Source organism: Diabrotica virgifera, chromosome 5 (assembly GCF_917563875.1).
Source record: "Diabrotica virgifera virgifera chromosome 5, PGI_DIABVI_V3a".
NCBI classification, from domain to species: domain Eukaryota; kingdom Metazoa; phylum Arthropoda; class Insecta; order Coleoptera; family Chrysomelidae; genus Diabrotica; species Diabrotica virgifera.
Window position 1 is genome coordinate 112,963,736 of NC_065447.1, and position 21,303 is coordinate 112,985,038.

A 21,303-nucleotide genomic window follows, 5' to 3' on the forward strand; every position below is an offset into this window, starting at 1 on the left:
TTATATGACGCAATTCTATATACTACCTAACCTACCAGCTATCCATCTAAAATGCTGCAAAATTTATGCGCATGTTGTTGTTTTGGTTTTTGTTATATAGTCTGGATACTCATGCTATATTATACCAAGTTACATAACAAAGTTGTACAACAAATTTGTTGTACAACTTTGTTATTAGCATGTTTTGTTACATAGTCTAGACCCGGCTTTAGAAGTTCCCCGTTTCAGGAAAAAATATTGTCTTAAGAGCGATAGCCTAGTGACCTAGTGGGTAGACCTCGGATCTCGGATTCGTAAAGCAGAGGTTTCGATTTCAAATCCGGGGTGTGGATCTCCGATTTTTTTATTTATTGTTACTGCATTCATGTCTGTAGACAATGTTGCAATCTATTATGAGCACAATAAAAAAATATAGTAATAAAATAATAAATAAATATTTCAAAAAAAAACAAGAAAAAAAATACAATCACTGGAAGCGAAACTAAACAATACGGAAGAAATATAACCACTGGATTCGGAACTGGATATGGAACTGGATAATATTAGAAAACTGATATTATAATATGTAAGCAGTACGAGCCTAGTAGGCCCATGGTTTGATGTACTATTCTTTTCCACTCCCTTTTGTCAGTCGCTTTTGTTTCCCAGTTCCTTAAGTTAATTCTTTTCATATCTTCTCTAACTCCATTACTCCATCGTGACCTCGGTCTTCCTCTTCGTCTTTTCCCTGCCAATGCACTAGATAGTACCATTCTGGGAATTCTAGATGGAATCATCCTCTGCACATGGTCCAACCATCTAAGTCTTTGCGCCTTAATTACTGCTAGTATGTTAGGATCTTGATAGAGCTCAGTTTCCCACCGGGTGGAACAACAACTCTTGATGTTTTTTTGTTGTGACCCATGTTTCAGAAGCATACGTTACTATCGGCCTTATTACGGTCTTGTAAGTTCTTAGTTTTGCTCTTCGTGATATATGTTTACTTCTTAACAACCCATTAAAAGCAAATATAGCGCGGTTGCCCGACATAATTCTCTTTTGTATTTCTTCTTCACAGTTAGGATCTCTTGTGAAGACAGTTCCTAAGTACTCAAATCTCTAAACTTCTTCGAATTTATACTGTGTTCCCTTCGCTGTTGTCATTGTTATGTATTGCCCCCGAACGAATTGCTTATTTGTTCATTCCATATACTTTGTTTTTGCTTCATTTATATACAATCCTTTGGTTGCTGCCCTCTCCTCGAGTTTCATGACTGTTTCTATAAGTTCTATTTTGCTCCTAGCCAAGATTACCAAATCGTCTGCGAATGCCAAGCACTGATGTTTTTTGTGGTAGATCAGACCTGTTCTATTAATGTTTGCTTCCTGTATAACCTTTTCTAGTAATATGCTAAACATTATAGACGATAATGGATCACCCTGCCGCAGTCATTGTTTGACCTCAAAGCTTTCTATTATAGTATTGTTTATCTTGACTTTATCCTACTGATATATCATACTGATATTGTTTAAAAACACTAATAATATTGATATAAAATGTTAATCAATTTTATTTATTGTTATAAGAATCAAAGGTAAATATGATTAGGCGAATGAAGCCTTAGGTTTCGCAGTCAATATCCCAACCACACACACATGTTGCAATCTATTTCAATACGGTTTATAGTACAAACTATACACTTAGTATTAAAATAGTCTGATATATTTTTTTAGTTGAGGACACTTGTTCACATTGCATTGTTTCAGGATAAGGTGAAATATCTTCAATAAATGGAAAAAAGCATGTATGTCATATATTATAATACTTTCTATACTCTTAATATGTAGTCTCGTATAAATTTGTAGTGACATGATTTTAAGTATAAGAACAAGAAGCTTGCAACAATTTTCAGAGAAAATAGAAAACTAAAACTATTTTAAAATGATTATTCGAAATAAAACATATGATCATATTCACTGTATTTGCCATCTAGTGGAATAACTGTAAAATTAAGTCAGTAAAAAAGGTACATTAAGTTTAATTAAATTAAGTAAATCATCTTGTATACTAAAATTAAGGTTGGAAAATTGTCGTTTCAAAATGAAAATCGACAGGGGCAACAGTACCTATACTAAAATACACTCTGTATAGATAATTATGTCAATGTTAATAATACTGGATAGAGAATTGAATATCCTTTCAAATGAGCTAGCACACGCCCCTATTCCCTATTTAAAAATAAGGGGTGGGGGAAATGGAAGGGAGGGGGTTGACAAATGACAGATATGTATGTACCGTAAAAACTGTGTTCCCCTTAGATCAAAAGTCGGGCTTTTATATTTATATGTTAAGTTCAATATAAATTTCACATAACTGAACTATCACTGTATCCTCCATTTTGATTATTATTGTTCTCAACTAACGCTATTTTCAAAATTCTTGCTTTCCTATCCATCTTTAACGTAAATTATTAAAAAATATAAAACTATTTCTTTATTAACGCTAGTCTCCGATAAGGCTACCGTGATTTAATGCTGAGGTACTAAAATGTTATAAAATTAACAAACAGTACGAGCAAGAACAAAGAGTCCACATCCTTCTTATAACTACAAGTGACTGAAACAACGAAACAATAATAATTCTTACTGTGTTATACAGAAAAAGGCAGTAGAAACGATTAATCTCATATTTATCGACAACACTGTAAGGTCCTCACTTGATGAGCTGTAAGGAAATATACACGTAAAGTTGTCCTCACTTTGTGCGCATAACGAAAAAGTATATACAGTCTCACTTTAATAGCTGCGTGTAATGGCCTCACTTGGGTGGCAATATACTTGAACAATACGGGGCACATATACGTAATCTTTTTTGTGTATACTCGTCATTTTTTAATTGCTATTTACTTGTCAAGGTCACTATGAAGAGTTGAAACGATTATGTCTACGTTTTCTACCGGTCCTCACTAAGTGCGCGTAATGTCAGGACCTCACTTTGATATCTGTGCATAAATATATATATATATATATATATATATATATATATATATATATATATATATATATATATATATATATATATATATATATATATATATATATATATATATATATATATATATATATATATATATGTATGTATGTACATATATAGTATGTACATCGTATGTACTATTATCATTATTATAATTATATTTAGTACATTTATTTCTACTAGCCACCAATGATCGGTTATTAGAATATCCCAGTTATAGTATTATTTTTGATTGGCACGAAGGCTATAAAACAGTATTGCTAATACCTGAGAACTATTATAAATGAGCAGTGGAGCAATGTAAAAATGTACAGGAAATAAAGTGCCGCATAGGAAAGTCAAGAACGGTGTTTAACGAAATGAGCTCCATCTTTAAAAGCCACAACATATCCCTAAATACAAAAATGAGACATTTGAGATGTTACGTTTTCGCTGTATTATTGTACGGAGCGGAGGCATGGACGCTTACAGACACCACTATTAAAAAACTTAAAGCATTTGAGATGTGGCTTTATAGATTAAAGTATCTGGGACACGTTATGAGAAATCAGCATCGTTACTCCCTGCTGCAGTCCATATTGCAAAGTAAAGTTAAAGGTAAGCGAGGACCTGGTAGAAGGAGAATATCATGGCTGAGGAATTTGAGAACATGGTTAAAGAAAACTTCAAGGAACTGTTTCGAACCACAGCGAGCAAGGTTATGATTGCCAATATGATTTCTTTCATCCGAAACGGATAGGAACCAGAAGAAGAAGAATATGAATGAATCTCTTGTTGTCAAAAATCTTAATGTTAGTGCTAGTCTACCTTGTTGTGAAATTGCAGATTTCATGGCAGTATTTTGTCTTAATATTTTAGATGCAATCTACATATGTTAATAAATATTCAAAATCAGTATTTTAGTTCCTCAAGAAAACTAGATCTTTTCTGATACAAATCAGTTTTCCACCATTGACGCACCGAACGTTATTTCCGGTCTTCAGTTAGTAAATATCGATACATCAGTATCAGCGTGCACCAACTCAAAAAACATAGTTCTTCACAAATCAACTTTAACTTATTTTTTCTGGGAGCAAATATTTTTAATCTGTTGTAAATGGTCCATTTGTTTTTCAAATAGAATAAAATTTTGGAATTAGATGTTTATTTTATGGTTCTTTTAGATGATAATTTTTGATTAATTTTTTTTTAAAGAATTCAGATTTTTTTTAGTTGGTGTACTATGAAACTGTCCACACATGATTTTTTAACAGTTAGTGCATTTTGTATAGGGTATTTGTATGGAAATCAAATAAAATTATTTAAGTATTTTTTTTCTTATAAAATCATTATTTTTTCCTTGTTATGAAAAAATATAATAAAGTCCAAATAATTCTGAATTGACACTTTCTTCAGCAGCGGCAGCTGTGGCAAAAGTTGGTAAGTTCTGGAAAAACTGGAGGTTTATTGGAGAGGATGAGAGATGGTTCTTCTTAAGCCACACTCGTTCTGTTTTATCGAATATTTATGACATTATAATTTTCGTGAAAATAAGACTTCTTTTACATTGTATTGTGTGGCTGGTATTTCCCAACTCTTAAAATTTATATTTCGCTCCATTTTATTTTGTATCCAGCTTCATTTATATTAAAAATTTTCCCAATTTTTTGTAAACTCTTACTTCATACACTTCGGCAATATCTTCTGTAGCGTACCAGGCTGTCCAGTTTTCTTCTTTTCTTCTTCTTCTTCTTCTTCTTCTTCTTCTTCTTCTTCTTTTAGTATAGACATGAGTCTGTCTATTTTTTCAATGTGCCTCTAGTAAGTTGTCGTTTTCCATCGTTTTCGTGGTCTTCCCACTGATCGTCTTCCTATTGGGGAACCGTCTCTTGCTGTCCTGACTACTATATTTGAGGCGCTCAGAGCAACAGTGGCCTAACCCGCAAATTAGGCATTTTTAGATTAATATATTAATAAATGCAGCAACATTAAGTCTTCGGATTTACAAGGGTCTACACAACCTATTTCTATATTTGGCTAAATGGTGTTACATAATTTGTAGCGCCATCCCATAAGCGCAATGAAAATACGGATGCAAAGATTGCATTTATCTCAAAACTTCGTTTTTGGGGTACTGTTGCACTGAGCGCCTCATTTTTTGTCATTCGGCTTATGTGGTCATTCCATTCTATTCTTCTGTTTCTTACCCAGTTATTAACGGGCCCCACCTTGCATCTCCGTCGTATATCTGTAATTCTAGGTCTGTCCCATAGAGTCTTACCATCGATTTTTCGAAGGGTTTTCATCTCCGCTGTTTCGAGCAATCCTTTTTTCATCTCTGTGTCGGGTCGTGTTTCGGCCGCGTATGTCATTATTGGTCTGGTAACTGCTTTGTAAATATTGCCTTTCATTTCTTTTCCGATATTTTTATTAGAAATTTTCTTAGCCAGGCTAATAATTATCGGTACCATTGGCGATAAAATATAGAGCGGGTTTCCTTTTAGGTATCTTTTTTTTTTCTTTTTCGATGGAGGCATGCACCGCGTCACCCTCATTTTGAGTATGTCCAACTACTAAGCATTTGTGGGTTATGCTTTTTATTGCTAAGTTTTGACAGTAATATAAATACAAACAAGCAATGCACTTGTTTTTGTTTTGGCCCAGACAATTATCGAAGTAAAATATGTGCTCATATTGAGGTCCCATGGTTCTTTAGATACTGTCAAAGACACGTACTTATTTCATTAACACCTCTGTTTGCGATACGTTCGTGCCACAAAAAAATTATAGCAATGTTTGTGAGAAATATCAAATATAGTGAAGTTGCAACATGATAGGCGTCTCATGTAAAAAGAAAATCACTCCGATCTCCATTTGGTGGTGATAATACAACTTGGAGATGAAAGCAACAAACTACAGTACTGTCATCTTCCTTTGAATCCTTCATATCCAACTCCTTCTCTAACCGAATCTGATTTTTTCTCTGATATGCGCATCATACTTAAGTTGTTGTTGTAATACTTTTTACAACACTGGTCTTTTTTGGCTGAAAAAAGGCAATATTAAATTCCCTGTTGAAAATCTTGGTGTAATAATAGAGTTTTACGGGAATTTTCAGTTCTCCTCTACATATTTCTTGGTACAGTCTGTACATGGTGGCTAAGTTTAGAGATTTGTTTTTTCTTGCTCCGCAATGAGAGTCAATTACTGGAAAAGATTGGACGTGAGACCTCACGAATTCTTTTTCATCATCTAGCACCCTTGGTCGCCCAGCATTATTTTTCCTCCTCGATTGTCATTCTGTGCAAACTCTGTTTTTTTTTAATTGCTGTGCATGCTTTTTCATTATTATCCCATTCGAAATGTTTAAAGTGTTCATAAAGAAAACTTTACATACTCCAATTTTTTCATTTCTCATCTCAAAGTAATAAGCTGTATTTTCGCTTCTATGACTAGCTTCTCTCTTATATTATTATGGGGTGTAATGCTAGTTCGCCTCCATGTGGTGCACCCTGGGTAACGCTAAATGAACTAGCAAAAATTTGGCGGCAGACGAACGAAAAACAAAAACAATATCCTGCCAACATCACAGATCACAAACAGAAATCTTATCTATACGTAAACATACGATGGGAACAAATAAAGGTTCTTCTCAGAACCAACTGACTAGAGATCTCGGACCGTGTATCCGAGTCTGTCACCTTAACATCGAGGGCATAAGCCAGGCAAAATGCCAAGTGTTGCAAAAAATCCTACACGATAACGACATTGACCTGGTTGCCATACAAGAGACCCATACTGAAGACAAAGTCCAGCTTGATTTAAGGGGAAAGATACCTTGCTACGATTTACTGGGAGCCACCTATGATAAACATTACGGCGTCGCAACTTACATTCGCTGCAATATAGAAAATGGTTTCCTACTTTCTGCTTCCAATGAAAATAATATACATGAAGTAGTCACCAAGATTGGAGATATTACCGTAGTTAACATATACAAACCTCCAGCCACTACATGGAACCCAGAAGTGCTAAAGACTCATCCACATCCTACTATATACATCGGTGACTTCAACAGCCACCACGAAATGTGGAAGTACACCACGAATGATGAAAATGGGGAGGCACTAGTAGAATGGTCCAAAGAGCAAAACACATATCTAGTTTTTGATGCCAAAGACAGAGGAACATTTAAATCAGCTGCATGGAGAAAAGAATATAACCCAGACCTATGTTTTGTCTCAAAAGATACCAATGACAGACCACTAACAACTGCAAGAAGTGTCCTTGCAGACTTCCCACATACTCAACATCGTCCAGTGCTTATCACCATCGGAATATCAATTTCAATAATTAGATCATATCCTCGACCCAGGTGGAATCTTAGAAAAGCAAACTGGAAGAAGTTCTCTGAACAACTAGACCGGACCTTGAGCTGGGTCCCTCCAACCAGCAAACATTATGAGAGGTTTGTGGGCGCAGTAATAAGCACTGCCAAGAAAACCATCCCTAGGGGGTATCGCAAAGAATATGTGCCTGGATGGACTGAAACATGTGAAGACTTATACACGAAGTTTCTCGAAAGTGGTGACCGAGAAATAGCCGATGAGCTTTTACACAACATCGATACAGCTAGACGCCAAAAATGGATAAAGACTGTCGAAAACCTTGACTTCAAAAAATCAAGCCGGCAGGCATGGTCCTTGTTGCGGAAAATTGGAGGAGCTAACCAGCTGGAATCCAGAGAGTCTAAAATGTCTCCTAACAAGGTTGCCTCCCATATAGTATCTCTATCCAGAGCTCCACGAGATCGAACACATACTACCAACGTGAAAAAAGACTTAAGGGCATTAAAACAAATGAACAGAACGAACTCCGAATATTCAGCAAGAATTCTTATTTCTGAAATCACACATGCGCTGAAAGAAATGAAATCAGGTAAAGCACCTGGCTTTGATGGTATCCATCCAGAGTTCTTGATACACAGTGGTGCATACACGAAACAGTGGCTTGCTATGTTCTTTAATGATATACTTCAGTCAGGTAATATTCCTTTCTCACTTAAGCGAACAAAGATAATTGCAATTCCGAAACCGGGCAAATCAAACGATAAGCCAGAAAACTACCGCCCCATAGCTCTACTCAGCATGGTATATAAACTATTAGAAAAGCTTCTCCTCAACAGAATTAGTCACAGGATACTAGAAACTGTCCCCATTGAACAAGCTGGCTTCCGCCCTCATCGAAGCTGTACGGACCAAGTGCTGTCATTAACAACTTTTATAGAAGCTAGTTTTCAAAAGAAACAAAAGACAGCAACAGTATTTATAGATCTAACAGCAGCATATGATACTGTTTGGAGACAGGGATTAATATATAAACTGGCCCGCATTATCCCCTGCAGAAAGATAATTAACCTCATTGACAACATGCTGACCAACAGAGCCTTCCAGGTTATAATGGGAAAGGAGACGAGTAGACAGATGAAACTTAACAATGGTCTTCCACAGGGTTCTGTCCTTGCCCCTTTACTTTTCAGCCTCTATATTGCTGACATGCCTGAAACCGAATCTCGGAAGTTTGGATATGCTGACGACTGGACCCTTGCAACAAGCCACCAATCTTTAGAAACTACAGAAATCACTCTCACGAATGACTTATCCATCCTCAGCGAATACCTTAAGAAATGGAGACTACAGCCAAGTACTACAAAAACTGAAGTATCAGCTTTTCATCTAAACAACAAGTTGGCAAACAGAGAATTACGAGTGTATTTTAATAACAAGCTGTTAAAACACAATAAATACCCGAAATACCTTGGGGTTACTCTAGACAGAATGCTCACATTCAGAGAACACCTGACGAAAACAGCAGCAAAATTGAAAACACGCAACAATATAATACAGAAACTCTGCGGCACTACATGGGGGTCCACAGCATCAACATTAAGATCCTCTGCTCTTGGCCTGATATATCCGGTGGCAGAATACTGTGCTCCAGTGTGGCTAAATAGCAGGCATACCCACCTGGTCGACACCCAACTAAACCGTACTATGCGTATGATAACAGGCACAATTAAGCCCACCCCTACAATGTGGCTACCTACCCTTAGTAATATAGCACCACCCAACCTACGCCGCGAACATGCATTGGCTAAAGAATATAACAAAATAATGGACAGTCGCCAGCTTCTAGTCCACAACGACATCCCCGATATTCTTGGAAACCGTCTCCGATCCAGGTTACCCCCTCTACAATCTGCTCAAGCGCTGCAGCAATCCAACTTTGACTTAAATACCCGATGGAGAGAAGATTGGGAAAGTAGGACAGATCCGCATTACCATAGTCTACCGGACATCATAGGGAAACCTGGCGAATTTGAACGTCCCCGTAAGATCGAATTCGAACAAACTGTGGAAGATGCGCCGACTCCCTCCACAGATGGGGTAAACTCCCCTCGCCTTCTTGTGACTGCGGCGCTGCAAGACAGACGATCAGTCACATTGTTCAGGACTGCCCACGCAGAGCATACACAGGCGACCCTATAGACTTTGTAATGGCAACCGAAGGGTCAAACGAATATATAAAAAAATTGGACATCTGTTTGTGATGCATTGTATAATGCATAAATCTAAATATATTCTGTGATATACTTAAGCCATACGCTAAATAAATAAATTCTTATATTATTATTTTGGCTTAACCGGCATTACATTGTTAGCTATAAAATCTCGCTTCCTATTTAAATCACCAAGACCCCAGTAGTTATTTAACAGTTCTTCTCTTTCTGTATCACTAAATTTTTCCGAACATTTAATTTAGGAACGGTCAGTGCAAGCAGCTTTCACAGACCATTTTGAGTTAGTAGCTGACAACAGTTCTACCGATCAAGTTTCATTATGCACTAACTCAAAGTGATGCGGTATGAAACTACGACGTTGTAAAAAAAATATTCGATTCTGCATGTTGACAAGTAAAAATTTTTTACAATGGGGTTGGAATTTTGAGATGGTGTAATTTGAAACTGATAAATAAACATATTTTAACCATTTCCTCATACTTATCTCAATATTGAAAAATTGTGAGTTGGTGCAGTCTGATACTAATGTATCGATATGTTATAGTCAAAGCCCGAATTTCAGGCACTCCTAGGTTTGACTAGGCAATGCTCAGGTCTGACTGACGGTGTTAGTCAAAGCCCGAAATAAAGTTACAGTTTCGGCCTTTGACTAGTCAAACCTAGGAGAGACTAAGTTGGTCAGGCAAAGGTCGAAATTTAATTTTATGGAATCGGGGTTTGACTGGTCAAACCCCGATCAGCTATTAAAATGTCGTAATTTGTTATAGTAGGTTTAGTAAAACGTCATTTTTTAATTTGAATGTTTATTATTTTTATATTGTCGTGATTAAAATAAAAAAAAATAGTGTTTATTCTCACATGTTGAGGCATTATCGCATTTAGAGTTACAATACCTTAGACATTTTTTACACTTACATAATTTTGAAGAGCATTTCTTATTGCAGTAGCATTTTATAAAGCCTTGTCCTCCAAATTTAGAATCTTTTGTACTAATTTCTCTTAGAGACAGCTTAACGTCTGGAACATCTTCGAAATTAAGAAAATTCTCTTTGCATTCTATTAGATTTCTTGAAAAAATAATGTTTATTGTTCCGTATTTCGTACCAACTCTATATAAACCGTCAACTGTTTTAGCTTTTATGATACCCAAAATATTTCGAGCATCTCCTTTGGCTATATCAAAGCTGGGGATAGATAATGGGTGCGTTCGGACGACCACAGGAGCTGAAGAGCTGAGCCAGCAGTAGCTGTCAGACGTCACCGCTGGAAGTCAGCCGCTGAGAGATTTACTAAGCTTTCCCTATCACGGCTGGATTGGATACAACCACAACCACTCAGCCGATTTCTGCTCACAGTCAGCCGCTATGGTCGTCCGAACGCACCCATTGTTACACAGACAGAAAAGATTAAAATAAATATAGGAAAGGCGATTGAAGGTCTTCATGCCCAAGCTAATGCTAAGAAACAATTAAGCGAAAAAAATGTTCCTTCAACTTCAATCGGAAAAACTGTTGACAATACCCATCCCCAGCTTTGATAGAGCCAAAGGAGATGCTCGAAATATTTTGAGTATCACACAAGATAAAACAATTCACGGTTTATAATAGAGTTGGTACGAAATACGGAACAATAAACAAACTTGTTTCAAGAAATCCAATAAGAGAATGCAAAGAAAATTTTCTTAATTTCGAAGATGTTCCAGACGTTAAGCTGTCTCTAAGAGAAATTAGTACAAAAGATTCTAAATTTTGAAGACAAGGCTTTATAAAATGCTACTGCAATAAGAAATGCTCTTCAAAAGTGTAAAAAGTGTAACGTATTGTGCAACTCAAATTCCATAATGCCTCAACATTTGAGAATAAACACTATTTTTTTTTATTTTAATTACGATAATATAAAAATAATAAACATTCAAATTAAAAAATTACGTTTTATTAAACCTAATCTAACAAATTACGACATTTTAATAGCTGATCGGTGTTTGACTAGTCAAACCCCGATTTTATAAAATTAAATTTCGACCTTTGCCTGACCAACGTTGTCTCTCCTAGGTTTGACTAGTCAAAGGCCGAAACTGTAATTTATTTCGGGCTTTGACTAAGACCGTCAGTCAGACCTGAGGATTGCCTGGTCAAACCTAGGCGTGCCTGAAATTCGGGCTTTGACTATAACAGATATATACAAATAAAAGCAGTACCTACCTGCTGTCACGACATCCCTATTCGGCTGTTCGTAGCAACTGAGTGGAAACCAAGATTCGTTAAACGATTCGTATGGATGTTCATGTGACGTCCACACTGTTGATGCTAAATTACAGTCGGAAAAATGAAAGAATACCCATGAACGAACATATAAAAAACGGTGTATTTTCCTGTCACCATGTCACAAAAATAATTGGCCAGCGCAAGTACATGTAATAATAATTATTACATGTACTTGCGCTGGCCAATTTTTTGTGTCACACGGTGACAGGAAAATACAGCGTGTTTTATATGTTCGTTCATGGGTATTCTTTAATTTTTCCTACTGTACACGTAATCTTACATTACACGTTACACGTGTCTGGACCCGGCTTAATGAAACGCGAATTCTGCGTTTGGACGGCACTACGAGCATTACATGTACCATTCGCCCTGGAGCTCACCGGGACCCATCGGGAGTCGGTTTTTTCCGTTAACACAAAGGCGCCCGCAGCACTCGTTTGGACGGCGCTTCGTGAAAGTTCTACCGTTTGGACGTTCATTATGTGGAGTGACGAACAGTTGCTTGTATTGAACTTAATAGTTTATACCTCGGTATTTGGGATCCAGAAAAATTTTTCAAGAAAAATAACTAATTTTGGTGTATTCTTTTTCTCATGATCATCTTTCAGTGCGTCACAGTTTTTTGATTTCTTTCTAAAGCATTAAATTGTATGTGACAGAAAAAAAGGCACGTCGGTGATTACTTCTAGTTCTGTGATTATTCTAGTTGTCGATAGATGGCGCCATAATTAAAAAAAATAATTTTTTTTTAATTAGATAATAATATTACAAATACAATCTGTATAATTTATAAGACTATACAAATCAAAGAAAATACCATTTTATAAATGCAAGAAACACATTTGATTTGTTTTTATTCTAAATTGAAAATAAAATGTGACAACTGTCAGATTTAACTAAAATGTCATGTTAGAATAAATGTCATAAATGTGTATTATCACGGACTTACCCTTTTTCCTATCATTTGTGACGCACTGAAAAATGATCACGAAAAGGACAATATGTATTTTAATAAGAAAATAATATGTACATACAATAATATGAGCGGAGGTATGGACACTTACAGACACCAATATTAAAAAACTTGAAGGATTTGAGATGTGGCTTTGTAGAAGAACGCTGAGAATATCATGGACAGCAAGGATCAAAAGAAGGAACCGGAGATTCTGTTTACCAACAAACGCATAAAATTGCAATATCTGGGACGCGTTATGAGAAATCAGCACCGCTACTCCCTGCGGCAGTCCATATTGCAAGGTAAAGTCAAAGGTAAGCGAGAACCCGGTAGGAGGAGAACATGGTTAAAGGAAACCTCAATGGAACTGTTTCGAGCCGCAGCGAGCAAGGTTATGTTTGCCAATATGATTTCCAACATCCGAAAAGGATAGGAACCAGAAGAAGAAAAAATTTTTTTTTATTGACATCCAAGTTTTTTTACAATCTGTTTTACAATGAAAACAATAAGTAAAATTGTTTGTCTTTACAATGGCAGAGAGATGTAAGGTCCAGTGACCAAAGCATCACGACACACACACATTACCTTATTTACCGGTGAGATGCGCACATACACTGATACGCGAGCACGAAAACTAAAACTAAAACTGGTACAGAACACAATGGCTGGACGCTGTTGAAGGCGTAGCTTCCTCTGCTGTAGGCTCTGTCAGGATCGGGTAGGTAGGTCCAAGGGATCATATCGCTTCAATCTCTTCGCTTGTTGCTTGTTGAGAAGATTGTGTGCCAGGGTGTTTGGATGTACCCGCAACCTATTTTGATATTGTTCAGAAGATTTTTTGCACTCTTCGGGGACTGATAGTAGGTACCTGAAGATCTCTATGTATTGCGTCATTATGGATGTACCAAGGGGCATTAGCGATTGTTCTTAGAGTTTTGGATTGAAATCTTTGTATTTTCATAATATTAGATTTGCTAGCTGATCCCCAGAGCTGCGAACCATATGTCCAAATGGGTTTTATTATTGTTTTGTATATAAGCAGCTTGTTATCGATCGATAGGTGAGAGTTTTTTCCCAACATCCAGTAAAGTTTTCTGTATACAATTCCCAGTTGAAGTCTTTTCGAAGAAGAAGAATATGAATCTTTTGTTGTTAAAAATTTTAATATTAATGCCAGTCTATCTTGCGGTGAAATTGCATATTTCATGACAATATTTTGTCTTAACAGTTTACATGCAATCTATGTTTATAAAAAATATTCAAAATCAATAGGCGACATCCGGGTAAAGTTTTTATATTGGCCACTAATTTGCTGAGATTTTAGTTCCACAAGTAAACTAGATATTTTCTGATACAAATGAGTTTTCCACCAGCGACGCACCGAACTTTATTTCCGGTCTCCAGTCATTAAATACATACAAATAAAAGCAGTAAACTACCTGCTGTCACGACCTCCCTATTCGGCTGTTCGTAGCAACTGAGTGGAAACCAAGATTCGTTAAACGATTCGTGAGGACGTTCGTGTGACGTCCACACTATTGATGCTAAATTACACTTAATCTTACATTACACGTTACACGTTTCTTGATCCGGCTTTAATTACAGAGTTATTTCCATCCTAACATATTTCTCAAATTGGGCTCTGTACCGCCATTCTTTATTATATTACGAATATGTGTGCCAAATATCTCGACAAAATATTCAAAATTACAGCCGCAATTTGGGACCGCGTTTGCTGCTACCTGTTGATCGCTACTGCCGTCTCTTAAATATTATCTCAAAATAATTTTATTTCATCGAATTATCAGTAGTAAACTTAGTAAAATTAGTACAATTAAACACACAGTTGTTATAAATATTTGACGGTTGAAAGTCATCACTTTTATAATTTTTAAAACATTAATTGTCATTGTCACTTAATGTATTTTTTCGTAGCAACGAAGGGCATCTGACGTAATGTACTTGACGACATGATATTATCAAAAATTATCGGATACAATATCACAAGAGAGTGAGAATAAATTGAAAACAATGCGACAGTTTTTCGAAAATTTGTTGTCTGGCAATAGACACGAGAGTCCGCAGGGCTCGAGTGGCTATTGCCCAATGACAACAAATTATTTTCTTATTTATTCTTACTGTCTGTGATATCCGTAAGATTATTTTTTAATACGTATATTATGGATATTTTCTTAAATGTGACAGTTGCCAAAACGAGGAAACTGGTTGCCATTAAACAGAAACAATCTACTTAAAAAAATTCTATCGGAAATTTTCTACAGTAGATAATTCTCAGTATAATTTTAATCTGATTGGACAGAATTAAACACGTGATCAAATATCTTACTATGCGATTGGAAGTTAAAATCATCAAAAAATAACCGTATATAATATCACAAGGGAGAAAATTTTGCCGGCAATATTTTCGACTGGTATGAAAGTTTGTTGCCTGGCAATTTTCGCGAATTAAATTTTGACTTAAATCACGAGACGTCAGTCGAGTGATTTTGTCAAAATTTCATAAGCGAAAATTACCAAAAGGCAACGAACTTGAATGAAACCAGGAGAAAATTTTGCCGGAAATATATTTCTCTCGAATGATATTCGACAATACTATTTCAGGAGACAATTAATGCACCATATCAACGAAATATAATCTTTATTTCTTTATTTATCTTTATTTATTATCTGTCATAATTTTGTCGCTGAGATTTCACGTCGTTAAGGAGTTTTGTCAGTAGGAAACGAAGCGTTGCTATGCCGTTTTATCAGTTAAAAACAGTCTAGTGCAGTGGTTCTCAATCTGTGGTACATGTACCACTGGTGGTACATATCATTATTTGCGGTGGTACACAAAACGCAAAACTGTCGAAATCACCACTATTACAGTTAATTAGATTACCTATCTAGATAGGTAGTTATTTCAGTTAGGTGGTACCAAAAATATTAAAAAGTATTTTGTGGTACATGACTCAAAAAGATTGAGAACCACTGGTCTAGTGAAATAGTCAGTTTAATTTTTATTTCTGTAGCTTTCTATTGGTCAGAATCTCCTATGAATGAAATAATCGCGTTAATTTTATTAAAATATGAACACAATAAGATAAATTTGAAATAAATTAGTATATCATATCTAACTATAGTTTATTGCATGTATTATAATATGCCATAATATAAATATTTTAAAGCCATATTACAAGGTATTCTACTTTCCCGCACTGGTGCGGGAAAGTGCAACTTACGCAAACAAAATGAGTGCGGGAAAGTGGCTGTTTTAGCACGGCCGCAGAAAAAAGTATAATTACCTATCTGGCGTTTTCCTAAGAGTTTTTGTCTGTCTCTTGTGATATACTAAATCCCATTTCTTTATTCACTTGTCTATAAAACTATGTTTTATACTTAACATACAACCTTTGTAAGGTTTATCGCTAATACATAAACATATTTATATTTATGAGTCACCTGTATTTTGAATGATTTTACATTTATTATCCGTCAATTATTATACAGTGCTAGCCAAAAGTCCCCTTCCCCCTTGTATCTATTAAACCATTGTACCTACTTGTAATAGTGAAATTTAAAAGGAGGAGATAAATGGATGTAGGATTCTCAATATTCATAACAGACGACGTAATACTGACAGATGAGGCTACCGAGCTATAGTTTCGTCCATAAGTGGGGTATGAGATTAGATATCAAAAACTTATGAAATAAATGAAATACTGAAATGAAATTTTTTATTTTATAATATCAATATAACTAACTGGTGGAGTTTAACCTTCCATCAGCTTCCTTAATGAAGTCAGCTCCCTTTTCTGCAATCAAGTAACAAATTGCATTGATATGGCTGGACGTAGAAAGAGGTATAATACTAGCATCGGCAATTCGTAATCTTTTAATTCCATGTACTTTTAATTTGTTATCAACTACGTCACCTCTTTTTGGATTTGGACCCATTTTACATGTACCGACAGAATGATTATTATGACAGACGATGTATTTACTAGCACACTTCCAATATTTTCTACTCATGAACTCATACTGTATGCATTCTTTTATCGGCTTTTGTTGTAATTTGGCATTTATTTTCTTAAATGGACCCTGCTTTGTCAGATTTACAGCTAATTGTACTCCAACATAAACACTTTCTAGATCATGTCCTTCAGGATCTGATAGTATGTTGGGATCTATATCAGGGTAATCCAACGGACTGGCACTCTTCAACCTAACAGTGCCTAATGATTTTGTATGTAATGGTGTCACAAAAATTTGGAAAGAACTGGCAGCATTAATACCACCTGTGGCGGCAGATATGTCTGCTTTCCAGTTATAAAAACGAGAGAGAGCGTCAGACGTTAGATTAGTATCGGCAAAGCTCAATTCCAAATCTGGATAGCCCGCAACAGGTTCCAGTATAGTCTTATAGTATCCGAGAGCCTGAGTTGATGCTGCTTCAGCTAAATATCCAGTGCCATTGTTTAAATACTCAGCAATTGCTTCTCTAAGTGTCTTTATTGGTTCTGTAAGATTACTTGAATAAACCATACCATAAACTTGTAAATGATCCGAAAAACCGCTTCCAACTTCCAGATCTTGGACTACTTGTATTTCTACAAAAAAAGATGAAGAAAGGTTATTTATATACTTTTATGTACTTGTTCACGTATTAAGTTATTATTTACATTATTAGAAATGTATACTTGCGCATTTATACTTGCGCATAGTAGGCTAATGATTATGTATTTTAGAAAGGAACTACAACGTTAACAGGGTTTTATTGTTTCATATAGCCAACGGACCTCTATATTTGAAAAAACCGCGGAGTGCTACCATTTAAATGGGTGCGTTTTTGAGAAAGGGGTGAATTAGTCCCTAGACACATGGCGAATTAGGGTGAGTTCATTTATATAAAAAAATTGTTTCAGTTTAAATGTACTATCGAAATATTACATTTTAAAGTCAAAAACATGTTTTCTAACAAAAATATATCCAAAAGAAAAGCAAGAAAAAACATGAAAGATAGCAATTTTGTTTTTTGCCCAATAACTTTTTTCCACGGGGGTATAGTTATAGGCATTGCTTCACAGAAAAAGAACTTCCATCCTTCCTCTTAAAAATGGCGTTCAGTAGAAGTCACTGTGATGTACAATTTTCAAAATATGATTTTTCAAATTTTACCACTCACAGCGATTTTGGGATATTTTCCTTGTTACTTCGCAAACATTGTTCTGTAACTTTTTTCTACGCATTTCTAGGTATACGCAATGGTACATTTAGTAGAAAGAGAAGTCAATTACCTTTAAAATGTTCTATCGTAGAAAGTCGTGTGGCTATATTTAAGCCAGATATGAATTTTCAAATTATTATACTTTTAATGATTTTTGATATATTTCACGATTAATGTTAAATTTCTCATTATAACTTTTTTATTGTATATTTGGGTATATATATTGTGTAATAAAAAGAAAAGCTCATTTTCTTTACTTTAAAATGGTGTACCGTAAAAAATTCTAGGACTATTTTTTAACAAGATAGTGTGACTAGTGTGATAGTGTGATTCAAAGTGTGACATATACACATGCAATAGTTGGAACCATATGGAAAACTTTTTTAGTATTAATTTTATGAAAAAAGTTATTCTTTATAAAATGCCTAGTGTGAAACTTAAAATGCAATCATCAGATATAAAATTTTATTAATAGTGTAGGAGGTATGTTAAAAAATGTGAATTTGCTCAGGAGTAAAGTACCTTTATATTTCACAATATCGAAAAGTGTTATTAAGAAAAATTATTTGGAATTAAAAATTATATTATAATATGCAATTATATTCTTCTAATTAAAAAAAAATATAAAATTTTAATTTTTTTTTCAAATTACGGATACTCTTGGATATCCTACGGATATCTTGTTTAAAAATAGTCCTAGATTTTTATGGAATAAACCATTTTAAAATACAGAAAATATTCTGTTTTCTATTATATAATGTATATCCCTAAATGTGCAAGAAAAAAGGTCATAATGATAAATTTAAAAAATAATCATAAAAAATATCAAAAATCATTAAAAGTATAATAATTTGATAAAGCAGAACTTGCTTCAAAATAGTCATGCAACCTTATACAATAGACCATTTTAAACGTAATTGACTCCTCTTTCTAATAAATGTACCATTGCATATACCTAGAAATGCGTAAAAAACATTTACAGAACAATGTTTGCGAAATAATGGGGAAAATAGCTCAAAAATGCTGTGAACGGCGAATTTTGAAAATCTTATTCCGGAAAATATAAATCCTAGAAACTTCTACTAAACGTCATTTTAAAGAGAAAGAATGTAAGTTATTTTTTGTAAGTGTAAGTCTTTGTACCAAAAGTGCATAGCACTTACCCTAATTCACCCTGTGCCTAGGGACTAATTCACCCATTTCTCAAAAATGGTAGCACTCCGCGGTTTTTTTCAAATTTAGAGATCCATTGACTATATGAGACAATAAAATCCCGTTAACGTTGTAGTTTCTTTTAGCTCTCTTATTTTGAACGTAATCAATAGCCTATAGAAGCAAAACCCAGCAATATGTCACTACTAAACGTATATGCGCCTACAGAAAATGGGAAACAGGGAAGAAAAAGAAAAACGGTACGATTATATAGAGGAAAAAATAGAAAAAATATCCAAAGAGAACACGATCATGGTACTGGGAGACTTCAATGCCCAAATAGGGAAAGAACAATACACTGAAACCATAGTAGGAAGATACACAATACACGAAAGGGCAAGTGACAATGGGCAACGATTATGCAACCTATGTACAAGAGCATATATGGTCATAAGCAGTACAAAGTTCCCACATCCTGACAAACACAAAAAATAACATGGATATCAACAGATCAGCAAACTAAATCTCAGATAGACCATATTTTGATTAACAGGAGGAGACAATCATCAATTAAGACGTAAGATCCTACAAAACAGCCTGTGCTGACTCAGATCATTTCATGGTAATGGCAAAAATAAAACAAAAAACATGCAGGAGAAAATAAAAGCAAAGAAACGAAATGGGACACTGAAGAACTAAAAGAAGAGCAAGTAAGAAGGAAATATCAGGAAGAACTGGAAAATATCTAACAATTGATGACAATCAAGAATGTGTTGATGTGAAACGTGATTGGAGCTGTATAAAGCACACCATACATTAAACAGCAGAAAAAAAAAACAATTGGCAAAAAGAAAAACGAGAAGAAAAAATAGTGGTACAATATCGAATGCCAAAAATTATGGAAAGAAAAGTGGAAGCGAGATTAAAATGGATAAAAACGAACTATTCTCCTTTTCATGAACATTTTTCAGTGCGTCACAAATTATAGAAAAAAAGGTAAGTCCGTGATAATACACATTTATGACATTTATTCTAACGTGACATTTTAGTTAAATCTGACAGTTGTCAAATTTTATTTTCAATTTGGAATAAAACCAAATCAATTGTGTCTATTGCATTTATAAAATGGTATTTTCTTTCATTTGTATAGTCTTATAAATTGTACAGATTATATTGATAATATTATTATTTTATTTAATAAATAATTCTTTTTTGATTATGGCGCCATCTATCGACAACTAGAATAATCACCGAACTAGAATAATTACCGAAGTATTCCCAGACGTGCCTTTTTTTCTGTCACATACAATTTAATGCGTTAGAGAGAAATCGAAAAACTGTGACGCACTGAAAGATGATCATGAGAAAAAGAATAGACAGAGTTACTAAAGATTCAGGAAATAGAGAACGAAAAATACAACATAAATTAAAAAAACAATCTATAACAAAATAAAAGAAAACAATAGTACATTCAAAGGTAAACTAGAAGGAATAAAAACTAAACAAAGCAAAATTGTCGAAAAGAAAAAGAATATAAAGAAATATGGATAAATCAATTTACAGAATTAATTATTGAACCAGTTATAGATGATGAAATAGAAGAAGAGGATGAAGAATAAATGATCACACAGGAACCATTATTAGAAACTATTATTATGATGAAGAAGAATAATGGAAAAGTACCTATGAAGGACGGAATAAATCTAGGACTAATAATATACGGAAGAGACATGTTATATGAAAAAATACACAAATTGATTAGGAAAATACGGATAGAGGAGGCAATGAAGAACAAGTGGGAAATTGGACAGACTAAAACGATCCATAAAAAAGGAGACCAGCATGAGTGCAAAACTACAAAGCTATTACAATATTATAGACGGGGCTGTACCGTCGCCCCCGTTAGCAAAATTATTCCGATTCGATTTTTTTGCACAAACTTACTCAAAAAGAGGTCCTTATAACAAATCCACGGGGTGCCAGGCGGTACCGTGGTGGAAAAATTGTTAAAACAATTTTTTTAGACAGATTCACAAAAATAATTTTTTTATTAAATTTTTTAGAAAACAGAATTCTGAGTCATTCTGGTCATTCTGAGCAAAAAAGGTCTCTTGTCATTTTTATCTAAAATTG

The 21,303-nt window shown here is 34.7% G+C and overlaps 1 protein-coding gene across 1 annotated transcript in view; it reads right to left on the reverse strand.

Moving 5' to 3' along the window:
• Positions 1 to 16,514: 16,514 nt before the first annotated feature.
• The window catches only part of LOC126884311 (glucose dehydrogenase [FAD, quinone]-like), a 71,078-nt gene continuing 66,289 nt past the window's right edge, over positions 16,515 to 21,303 (reverse strand). Inside the window, exon 5 of the mRNA XM_050650249.1 lies at positions 16,515 to 17,401. Coding sequence (XP_050506206.1) covers positions 16,551 to 17,401 — 851 coding nt within the window. The 3' untranslated portion in view covers positions 16,515 to 16,550. The remainder of the gene's footprint in view (positions 17,402 to 21,303) is intronic.